Raw genomic sequence first — 12,704 nt, 5'->3', positions numbered from 1 at the left:
GGTATGAACAATAGTGATATATGCTGAAAATAAAAGAAAATAAAGATTTTAAGGAGCTTACATTTGGTGACATTCTTCCTTTGAGAATCGCCATTCTGCACTGCTTTGTTCCGGCTTCAAACAAAGAAAAATTTGTGAGTTTTCAAAGTGGTGGTCAGTTTGTGGCCTTGATGCCCTGAGTAGTTTGAATTCACCGCCACTACTATCGAAGAACCGATTCTGTCAGTGTGGTATCGAGATGCTCGGATACTCTGTATCGCTTCATGGAGACCTTGGCTTTTCGGAGTTGCCCCCGACTGTTTCATACCCGAATGTCCATGGTACGATTAATCCCTAAGGCAAGGCAATTTTCTTTTAAAATCAAACTTAGTTGTCATGCACCCAATACCAGTTTGTGTCCGTAGTGCTTATCAACTTTTCCTATTAAGCAAGTCTTGCTTAGGCGACATTTTCAGTTTCTTTGAGATACTTTGTTCGTCTTATCAAAAGAGATCACAAATGGATTCGTGCTTTCGTCAATGCCAAATATGCCCCAAATTATGCTCGGTATTATGAGGAAACTGTAGCCAGTTTTGCAGCCATTTCTTTGCTTCGCTTTTGATGCAAGATTAGACCGAAATGGACTCAAAGAAAAAATATGGGAAACAATAGAAGGGCAATTGATAGCGAAAAAGGTATTGTGTCTAAACAAAAGGTGTCCCTTTCGGGGAGGGGAATAATGAGACTTATCTTGAGGTATGTGCCGACTTCAATGAATCATGACATGCATTTTTGACTGGACGCTTGATCCGTCTAAGCTATTTAATTCTCAAAATCTGTCACAAAATTCATCTTGAAACTATCTTGGTTGTGCTCATGCCGAAGTATCGAAGACCCTCATTTAGCTAGTAGCGCCCTTTTGCGGATTTTCGCTAACTGACCTCTCTCATTTCTCAACACACTGTCGCCTTATGGTGCCCATATGGGTTTTCACCAATAAGACTCTCATTTCCCTGCTCACTATTGCCTTATGGTTCCCGTATGGGTTTTCACTGATAAGACTCTCTCATTTCTTTCTTTCTATTTTTTTCCGTTGCCCTTGACTAAGATACAACATGCGGCAGGTTGTCCAACACCCTTGGCATGGTGCAACATTCTCAAAGATTGTTCAGAAGGCCTTAACGGGAAAAGGTAAAAAGAACCTGGAACTGAATTACAACTTTTGGAACCTTTTATAGAATTACAATAAAAATAAAACAAATTTCTGCCCCAGTTTTGGAGTATTGGGGATGTAGATTTTTTGTTGTGATGGGACCGAACCTAGGGAAAGGTGGCTTACGTATCCTTTCAGAATTAGGTCGGACGTAGTTCACTGACTTAGAAGATTTGTTGTTTGACTTTTTTTTCTCTTCTTCTTCTTCTTTTCTTTTTTTCTCTTTTATTTTTCTTTCTTTTTTTTTACCTTTACAAGTACATAGATTCCAAAAAGGGAAAAACAAAGAAGACAAATACGGCTCAAAAGGGTTAACTAAAGGGCGACACCTATTTAGGATAGCGAGCAATGATAGCCTTCGTCATGTCGATGTGAGAAAATCATGCGTGAAAGTTCCGTAATGGGCATATATCAAACATAATAAATTTTGACTGCATTTGCGTTAATAGTCATATCTGGTACCCGTTCTTCTTCATCTACCAAGTGCAAGGAACACTTTCTTGATGATGTAGGGTCCTTGCCAATTCGGGACAAACTTTCCTTTAGCTTCTACCTAGTGTGGAAGGATGCGTTTCAAATTGAGCTGGCCTACCTCAAAGTGCCTTGGGCGCACTTTCTTGTTATAAGCGCTGGCCATTCTTTGCTAGTATAATTGGCCAAAACACACTACTACTAGCCATTCCTCATCAATCAACCTTAGTTGTTCTAATCGGGTCTTGACCCACTCAATATCTTCAATCTCCGATTCCACAATGATTCAGAGAGATGAAATTTCGACTTCAGCCGGTATTACAACTTCAGTTCCATATACCAGCAGATAAGAAGTTGCACCCACAGATATGCGAGCAGTCGTGCGATATCCCAAAAAAGCAAAAGATAACTTTTCATGCCATTGCCTTGACCTTTGGGTCATCTTCCTGAGAATCTTCTTGATATTCTTGTTTGCCGCTTCAACGGCTCCATTGGCTTTTGGTCGGTAAGGGGTAGAATGACCATGCACAATTTTAAATTGCTCGCATACCTCCTTCATCAGATGACTATTTAGATTGGCTGCATTGTCAAAGATAATGGTCTTTGGGATACCAAATAGACAGATGATGTTGGAATGGTCTACCACTGCTTTCTTGGTGACTGCTTTGAAAGTAACTGCCTCTACCTATGTGGTGAATTAATCAATAGTGATCAAAATGTATCTATGCCCATTTGAAGCCTTTAACTCGATTGGCCCAATAACATCCATTCCCAAAGCAACGAAAGGCCAATGAGAGGACATGGGATGCAACGCCAAAGGAGTCGAGTGAATCGGGTCACCATGAATCTAGCATTGGTGACATTTGCGAACAAAACTGAAGCAATCTCGGTCCATAGTAAGCCAATAATACCCTGCCCGTAGAATCTTCTTTGCCAAAACGTATACATTCATGTGAGGCCCAAATGCATCTCAACAAGTTCAAATTTGGGGTTCTTTTGTACATAATTTCCCTATTCAGGAAGAAACCACCGGCGAGCCGCCTTATAGTTCTTTTTTTATCTCCCTCGGCATGCTTTGGGTATTCCTTTGTTTTCAGGAATCATTTTATGTCATGATACTATGGTTCACCATCTAGCTCTGTCTTAATAGTATTGCAGTAATCGTGTTGACTTCGAACTTGGATTTCTAATGGATCAATATGAGTGTTGCTTGGAAAAGGGAGCATCGAGGCTAAGGTAGACAAGGCATCAGCTAGCTCGTTATGAAACCTGGGAATGTACCTGAACTCGATGGACTTGAATATTTTGCTTAGGTCTTGCACACATTGTATATATATAGAATAAGTTTGATTTCTCCCATTCCCCTTGAGCTTGCCTAATAAGCAAGTTAGAATCTCCCACAACCAATAGTTCATGCACACCCAGACCGAGGGCCATTTTTAGACTTATAATACAAGCATCATATTCGGATGTATTATTGGTATAGAAGAATCGAAGTCGTGATGTTGCAGGGTAATGTTATCCAATAGGTGAGATGAGGATTGCCCCGATCCCAACACCTTTGATATTGATAGCCCAATCAAAATACAGTTTCCATATATGGCTGTCGTTCGGAACTACTTCCTCTATGGAGTTGACCTCTTTGTCCGGGAAGTATGTGCTCAGTGGATTGTAATCATCATTAACTGGATTCTCTGCCAAATGATATGCCAAAGCCTATGCTTTCATTGCGGTGTGAGTGACATAGACAATGTCGAACTCTATGAGCATAATCTGCCATTTTGCAAGCCTGCCAGTGGGCATTGGCTTTTGGAAGATGTATTTCAAAGAATCCATTCTGGATATAAGGTAAGTAGTGTAGGCCAAAATATAATGCCTTAGCTTCTGAGTGGCCCAAGTCAAGGCACCACATGTCCTTTCTAAAAAGGTATACTTAACCTCATAATTGGTGAACTTCTTGCTCAAATAATAGACTGCCTATTCCTTTTTGCCCGTCATATCATGTTTCCCCAAAATGCATCCAAAGGAATCATCCATCACCGATAGATATAAAAACAAAGGCCTACCATGTTCAGGTGGGACCAGTACAGGGGGTTTTGACAGATAATCTTTGATCCTATTAAAAGCTTTTTGGAAATCATCCGTCCACTTGCTAGCAACATCCTTTTCCAGCAACTTAAAGATGGGCTCGCACATAGTTATGATCTGAGCAATGAACCTACTGATGTAGTTCAATCTCCCGAGTAAACTCATGACTTCAGTTTATTTCTTCGGGGGTGGCAGATCTCGAATGGAATTTATCTTAGATGGATCATATTCGATACCTCTGCGGCTGACTATAAAATCGAGGAGTTTCCCAAACGGAACACCAAATGCACACTTGGCTGGATTGAGCTTAAGGTCATACCTTCACAGCCGTTCGAATAACTTTTTCAGATCGCGCACGTGATCAACCTATGTCTTTAATTTTATGATGATATCATCGATATATACTTCAATCTCTTTGTGCATCATGTCGTGGAAAATGGTGGTCATGGCCCTCATGTAAGTTGCCCTTGTATTCTTCAAACCGAATGGCATGAACCTGTAATAATAAGTACCCCATGGAGTGGTGAAAGCGGTCTTTTTTGCATTATCTTTATCCATTAGAATCTGGTGGTACCTAGCATTGCAATCCATGGACGATTGTATCTCATGCTTTGCGCAATTATCTACAAGAATGTGGATGTTTGGTAAAGAAAAATTATCCTTTGGACTTGCTTTGTTCAAGTCTCTATAGTCAACACAGACTTTGGTTTTTCCATCCTTCTTTGGCACATGCACAACATTTTCCACCCAGGTGGTGTATCAGACGGCTCTGACCATATTGGCGCTCAGTTGCTTCATTATTTCCTCTTTGATTTTATCACTCATATTTGTTTTACATTTTTGTTGCTTTTGTTGGACTGGTGGAAAATCAGGATATGTCGGAAGCTTATGAACCACTAGATCATCACGTAAACCCGGCATGTCATCATAAGACCAAGAAAACACATCTCTGTATTCAAATAAAAGTTGAATCAAGGCATCTCTAGTTTTTTGTTCACTGTGAATGCTTATTTTTGTTTCTCTAACTTTTTCATGACTTCCGATATTAATCGGCTCAGTTTCATTGAGGTTGGGCTTAGGCTTATTTTCAAATTGTTCCAATTCTCTTTTTATTTCCTCAACAGCCCCATCTTCATCATATTCAACCTCTTGATGCATTATTTTAAAATTAGACAACTTTTTAAGAACTGGGAATGAATTCCACATGCATGTCATGTTATTAAAGCCGGCATAAATAAAACTGAAATGGAAACAAAATGACAGGAATTAGGAAAAGGAAAAGATACAAAACTGAATACGAAACTGAACTGCATTTCATTGAATTTGAAAGGATAGAAGGGTTAACATCAAAATAAAACAATCATATTGAGATGTTTGGATTACAACCCTGAAAGTAACCCAAATATAAAAAAAAAGCTGCAAAAGCAAACTACCAAGACTCCTTCCTTTGTGGGGAGAGGAGTTGTTTCCCAGTTGTTGAGCATGGTGTCTGGGCCAATTAGTTTCATATCGGCACGACTAGTGCCTTTACCATCCTGGATCATATTCACTTCAGAAAATGTCTGTCTTAGGCCATGTAAAATTTCATCAATGTTTTCCTGCGTCGTGGAATTTTGACCCTCTTGGAGTCGTGGCTTGACAAAAGTGTAGAAACTATGAGGGATCGGTTTCTGCAAGACCCACCCATGCTTTTTGCGGTACTTGGCTTTGTCTTCATCTACTTGTCTTGGCCGTAAACCTAAGCCAAAAGTACCCTTGTTACTGAATGGAGAAATGGGTTTCGAAATTCCTTGCAATGATGACCCTAAGCCATTTACTGGCTCATAACCTTGTCTCAGCATAAGTGTAGCTACCATTATAGATGTGGCGAAAAGACGAGGATACAGAATGGACTTTCCTTCCTCAACATGGTCCACAACAACCACTTCGAAATCCTGATAGACAATGGACTCTCACCTTTCCTTGGCCTCAATACACGGGATTAACGGGTCCTTATAAATGGATAACTCGTCTTCTCTGTGAACAATAATTTCTTGCCTGTCATGTTCAAACTTGAGCATCTGATGCAAGGTGGATGGAACAGCTCGAGCCATATGGATCCATGGCATTCCATGAAGAAAGTTATAAGAAGTTTCCATGTCCACTACTTGGAAGATAATTTCAAAATCAACCGACCCAATTGTCATGGTGAGGTGGATCTCCCCAATGGTATCTCTCACTGAGCAATCAAAAGCCCGGATACGGACATTGCTGGGTCGGATTTTGTTTGTATTGATCTTCATACTTTGCAAGGTGGAGAGAGGTCATACATCTACGCTCGAGCCTCCATCAACCATGACTCACTTTACGTAGTGCCCCTCACATTTGACAGTCAGGTGTAAAGCCTTATTATGCCCGGCTCCTTCTTTGGAGAGTTCATCATCAGTAAAGGTGATTCTGTTCACCTCAAAATAATTGTTGGCCATCTTCTCTAACTGATTCACTGTGGTCTTCTTTGAGACATGTGCCTCATTCAGGATCTTGATTAGTACGGGCATGCTCTTTTGAATGTATGAGCAAAGATAGTAGAGAGATTTGGGAATGAGTCTTTCTCAGCTGGTCAATAATTGAGTAATCTTGAATTTTCATCTTTTTCAAAAACTCTTTCGCCTCTTCTTCAGTGACTAGTTTATTTATTGGCATTTGGCCTTTTCTAATTTGCTTGGCCTTCCTCAACTCTTCTGGAGAGTAACACCTCCCCGATCGAGTCAAACCTCCAGTTTCCCCCACTTCTTTTATGATTTCCTTGCCTTTGTAGGTCATCACTATTTTGTTGTAGTTTCAAGGAATAGTTTTCATGTTTGTCACATGGGGTTGTATGGCGGGTTTGATTATGATGGGCTATATTATATCCTTCGTACCGTCCTGATTCTGCCTTGTGATGGGGTAGCCTCCAAGGACATACGACCTTGGGATTGTAACATTGGATCTAACTTTAAACCTCGAGACTTTGGGAACAAATAAAGTTACCTTTTCTGAGCTCAGGGCCCCTTTCACAATCAACGACGCGTATCGGCTTGGACTTACTTCCAGTTTGGTTCCCTTATGAATCGTTCCCGCTATCATTTCTGCTCGACCAACCGGATTGTATTCTTGATCTCAACCAATCATTCCCATAAAATGAACATCATTGTGTGCTGGCAACGAGTTGTTGGTCGCATTAGGAGGGTCCTCGCCATTTGTCACTACAATCAAGTTTTTAGCAATGAGTCTTTCTATGGCTCTTTTCAGATCCTATAGTCATCAATGCTATGCCCCGAGGTACTTGAATGATACTCACATCTAGCATTTGCTTGAAATTCATGTGAATCGGGATGCATATGGTGGGGTGCGATGGGTCTAATCACACCAGCTTCAACTTATGGAACAGACTAAAGTATGATTCAGCCAATGGAGTGAATATTTCCACCGGCCACTGCTCTCGACCATAATCCTACCTGGGACGAGCATTGTAGGGTGCCCGAAAATTTTATTGCTGAGGTTAGGGGATCCTTGGAGCAGGTGCCCGTACTTGTTGATTTGGAGGCCGAGTATAGGATTGAGCATTAAACACTATATATTGTGGTGGGCCCACATAGTACTGAGGAATTGGCAGGGGATAATAATGTTGAGGGTAGCTGGATTGCCTCTGCTGAACTTGTACATAAGAATGTGATGCCCCTCTTTGAACTTCCCTAGATCCCGAAGTCATTATGGACCCTTTCATCTCTCTTCTTTCTATTTGCCAAACTTCCTAACCCATTTTGGATTGCTTGGGTGGTGGCTTTGAGAGTAGCTTGACTTGCAATTCTGCCAATCTTGAGGCCATTTTTGACCATTTCTCCTATTTTGATCACTTTCGCAAATGGTCTACCCATCGCGGACATCATGTTCTGAAAGTAATCAGGCTCTTGAGCCTTCAGAATAATAATGATCAACTCGTGGCTATCCATGGGTGGCTTAACTCTAGCCGCTTGCTCCCTCCACTTGATTACATACTCCCTAAAGTTTTCAGTTGGTTTTTTCTTCATATTGGATAGGGAATTGTGATCTGGTACAATATCAATGTTGTACTGGAATTGTTTGACGAAGGCCTGGGCCATATCGTCCCAGACATGCCAGTGAGAGATATCTTGGTCAATGAACCATTCGAAGGCTAGCCTCACAAGACTTTCCCCAAAATAAGCCATCAGGAATTCTTCTATTCCACCTGCACCTCTTAGCTGGTTGCTGTACATTTTCAAGTGGGCGATAGGGTCGCCGTGTCCATCATATTTCTCAAATTTTGGGGTGTTGAACCCTAGTGGAAAATGGATGTAAGGGAACATGCATAGATCATCGAATAAAATACTTTTGTGACCACCTAGTCCTTCTTTATGTTCTGTTCAAGACTTTTCATTTTCCTGGACATGTCATCTGGCTCACCCGTCTCGGCAGGCTTTTCATTTTCCATTGGTGACTCATACTGAGGAGTCTGATTGTATGGATTCGAGACCCTGAAAGCCATATTTGGAGGGTAGTATTTGCCATTATAAGCATGAGATGGTGGCTCGTTGTTTGGCCTCGTCACATTGTTCCTGACCAGTGATGCTGAGGTCGCACATTAGAGGTACCAGGGGCGGCATGGAAACTGTAGTTTGGCACATACCGTGGTGGTAGAATATGATCACTCGTTGCATGGAGCAGTGGTTGAGTAGACAGGGGTATGGTGGAAGTTCCTTCTGAGGGACCTTGAGGCGGAGGCTGACCAGAGACCCAAGCCTGATACACATCAGACAGTTGTTGTTTCAATCTTTTTGCTTCCTCCGACTCTTGCTCAACTGGCTGACTCTGGGGGTCGTCACTGACCAGCTCGATTTCATCATTGTTAGCCATTTCTACCTTTCCCTTAGATATGGTGAATTAATGATGTGTTGCCAGCTTCACCATAAACCATCCACCTTAAGCTTACTGTATAAGAGGCAAAAAACGTGTTAGGGTTAAGAATTTTACAAATACGAATCACACGTAACTATGCTATGCTCCTAAAATTATCACCGTCTCTAACATGATTTGGGAAGGCTTCATGTTTCATTTCGGCTTATAAGGTTGCTGCTTATTGACGCTCTTATTTTTTCCTCTCTCTCTCTCTCTCTCTCTCTCTCTCTCTCTCTTTCCGCTTTTTTTTTCACACACCTTCTTTTGATCCCTCATTTTAGAGTCGTTGAAAAATATTTCGATCGAACCTTTTGGAGGTTGCCTACGTATCATGTCACCACATGAATTAAATCATTACGTAGTTTAGGGCCATGTCCAAATTTTTTTATTACTTATATTTACAAAAAAAAAATCTTTTTGGTTCATTTTCGAATTTTTCTAAAACAAAACTTTTTCATTGATTTTCAACTTTTTTTTGTGTAAGACCCAAAAACAAAAATTACATAAAGACAAACATCTAAACAAGACCAGACTCAACTCAAATAGAATTTTTAAAACAACAAGACTTAACACACCAAAAGACTCTAACAGACTCAATGACAATAAATGAAAAATCAAAATGGACTGCCAAGTAAAAGAATACTCTGATCTTTGCGGGAGAATCCATCGGTATCACTGTAGTCAAGGTACTTATTCCTGTGGCTGACCCCCAACATCGCGGTATTTCCTCTCTAAGTTTGCAGATATGTGACGGGCGGCGTTCAATGATACTTCTGCAAACTACTCAGGCGTCATTCCCTAGAAACTCCTGCATGCTCGGGAGGTATATGTGGTTACCTCGAGGATCTTTCCCTTAATGTGCTCCTGAGCCAAATGTAACTCTTGATGTCGCTGACCACAGGTCTCATCTAGATCTAAGGCATCATGCTTGCGCTCTAAGCACATATCTCTCTGGCGCCAAAATTCTAGTGACTCCCCCTCTAACCGATTGATCATACATTGGTAGTGGTGTCTTTCTATTTCAAACTCCACAATATGGCGCTCTTTTCTTGACTCAACTCCCCCTATATGATCCCTCAGACCTTGGATTAATGGAGCAAAACCTCTGCGCTCATGATCACAGACCACCTTGAACTGGCCTTCTCTCTCTTCTTGTTGCTAAACGGTTGTGACTACATTCTTATTCCGAATTTGGGCTTTGAGTGCTTGATTCTCTCATGCCCACTGAGCTTTTTCTTTCTCAAAAGCATCATATAGTAGATCCATGTCTACTTTAACGATGTCGAGCTCTTCTTGCAGTGCTTCGAAGGCATATTCATAATCTCATTTCATCTCTTTAATAGCCAGCCCAACTCTATTTAGTATCTCAGCCCCCCACTCTGCGGTGCTCTTCACGACTGTCCCTGGTCTATCTACGAGAGCATCTTAATTATTGAACCACTCAAGATAAGAAAGATTCAGCTCACCCCACTCTCGATCTGCCACCATGGTGCCACGCTCGAGTATCTTAGTTCCATTCCAAACACGTTGAGCATAAGCTTCACAAATGGGATCCTCTGATGTTCTTTCCCAGATAAAGTTTTCCATAGTCTCTACCGGGGGCACTGTCTGTTTGTGACCCAACTGACGTAGAACTCTCATGAGAGCATATGGCTGACATCAAGATCATAAAAGGATGGCAAGATGATTTATAGATGACATATTCTGCAGAGAACCAAGGATAATTCCATGTAATCTGATCATCTGTTAAGGAGTGAAGATACTCCCTCCAATCTTGGACACTTTCTGGAAAACTTCGATTCTCCAGATCACTCTTCAATCTACCATTATATTGATGAACATGATTACCCCAACAAGTATGGTGGTCTACCTGATAAGGACGGCAGAAAAGATGATCCATGAACCATATCTAGAGCAGGAGGTTGCAACCTTCAAAGAAACCTTTTCCTTCCCAGCACCTGGTCAAGGCAAGAAAGATATCTGCTAACACCATAGGAAGAATGGAGGAATCATTTCTTTTCATCATGGCAGTGACTATCCCAGATAACCGAATGTTGATCTTCTGATCCTCTCTTAGGAAGTCCATGCACCCCAAGAAAGCTACAATGAATGTTTTCCGTCCATGGTCTTGCCATGTGTGTTGTTTCTGTTTGTTAACAAGCTTCGTCCCATATTCTGAGAATCCCCCTTCATGTCCATACCTGTCATATAAGAAATCTAAGCGGACCTGCCTTTGCACCACATGTGTTATCTCGGTGTGGCTGATCCTTATCTTCTTAAGGAACTTGGTAGCAGTGACATCCCTGGGAGCCAAAAGTCTCTTTGTCCGGCTCTTATGCCCCAAATTTGTATATTCAGCAAATTCCTCCAAGGTAGGAGTCATTTCAAACCCATTGAGACGAAACACATTATTCTTCGGGTCCTAAAAATAAACCAAAGCCTCGATGAGTTCTTGTTTGGGCTCAATATCCATAATATTTACCAAGTTTTTCAAATAATCATTGATATTTCCTTTCTCAAACCCATCCATGTTGGTCCACCATCGCTTCAATTAACTAGGCACTTTGTCGACAATCTTAAACGGCGAGTGCTCTTTATCTCTCGGCATCTTGTTAGGGCCCCCACTAAATGAATCCATATCGTACCTAGATAAATAAAAATATGAGGTCAAGTCCTAATCTAAACTCAAAAAAATGACACCAAGCAGACTTTTGGATAAGACAACAAAGAAACTTCTTATGGGAGGAAGGCTAGACTTTAGAAGGATTACTCAGGTATCTTGTCGAGAAAACAAGACACGACAAAAAGGGCCGGACAAGGGACAAAATGATTTAAGGTGATGAAGGGGACAAGATGGTTATTTTTATGAAAATGGCTCTTCAGTACCTACAAGAAAAGTACTAAGGTTGTCTCGGTAAAAACATCTGGACACATGGATAAGCGGGTAAAAACAAATAAAAATTTATTTTTACGAAAACATCCATTTGGTACTTCAACAAAACTCTAAGGTTGACTAGGAAAAAATGGACGAAAATAAAGGACAACACGGCAAAAATGTGAAAACAAATAAACAAAATTACTATTTTTACAAAAATAGCCCTTCGACACTTCCGAGGAAGGTTTAAAGGTTGTCCTGGCAAAAACGGTCAAAAATAAAGATGAAATGGTAAAATATGTTTAAAATGAGCAAAGTAGCCATTTGTTTATGAAAATAGCCCTTCGGCACTTCCAAGGAAGGTTTTAAGGCTATTTCGACAAAAATGGTTCGACATAGGGGCAAAATGGTAAAATATTAGCTATATTTATGAAAACAACCCTTCGATGGTTATGCAGAGATGTTTGAGGCTGTTTCGACAAAAATAGCCGAAAATATGGACAAAAAGGTTAAAAAGCGTTCGAAAACGAATAAAGTAGCCATTATTACGAAAACAACCTTTCGGTACTTCCGAGGAAGGTTTTAAGGCTATCTCGGCAAAAACAACCAAAAATGATATTAAAATGAAGAAAATAGTTAAATTAACTATTTTTACGAAAACAGCCCTTCGGCACTTCCGAAGAAGGTTTTAAGGTTATCTCGGCAAAAAGGCCAAACATAGGGGCAAAATGGTAAAAGCTACCCCAGAAGAGGATAAGATGACTATTTATTCGGGAACGGTTCTTTGGTACTTCCGAAGAAGATATTAAGGTGGTATTGAAAAAATATGACCGGATGCAAAGACACAAATAATGAAAAAGACAAAAAGCGGTAAAATTGTCGATTTATTATTATTAATAATTTTTGAAAAATATTACGGACACACCGATTTTGATAACTCTTGCAAAAATGGGGGCCGGACCCAATGAAGGTTGCCCAGTACCCCACTGGATTTGTGAGAATCAAACCCGCATAGTTCGAAACAAGACTTAATAGATTTTGACCATTTTTGGTTTTTTTTTGGACACCTCATGCCGGATTAGTTCAAAAAATAAATTATAATAAAAACGGATTATTTGTACAAAAATAGGGGAATGATTTTTT

At 40.6% G+C, this 12,704-nt stretch overlaps 1 protein-coding gene across 1 annotated transcript; it reads right to left on the bottom strand.

Moving 5' to 3' along the window:
- Positions 1-7,464: 7,464 nt before the first annotated feature.
- Positions 7,465-8,007, bottom strand: LOC138909301 (uncharacterized). The gene has a single exon (XM_070200484.1). It carries the CDS (start codon positions 8,005-8,007, stop codon positions 7,465-7,467), a length of 543 nt encoding a protein of 180 aa, XP_070056585.1.
- Between the last annotated feature and the right edge of the window lie 4,697 nt (positions 8,008-12,704).

This window comes from Nicotiana tomentosiformis, chromosome 4 (assembly GCF_000390325.3).
Source record: "Nicotiana tomentosiformis chromosome 4, ASM39032v3, whole genome shotgun sequence".
NCBI classification, from domain to species: Eukaryota; Viridiplantae; Streptophyta; class Magnoliopsida; order Solanales; family Solanaceae; genus Nicotiana; species Nicotiana tomentosiformis.
Note: the sequence above shows the minus strand (reverse complement) of the source record. Positions and strands in the feature narration are given on the sequence as shown.

Coding starts and splice junctions, on each gene's coding strand:
- LOC138909301 (XM_070200484.1), bottom strand. CDS start 8,007: ATGTACAGCAACCAGCTAAGAGGTGCAGGTGGAATAGAAGAATTCCTG.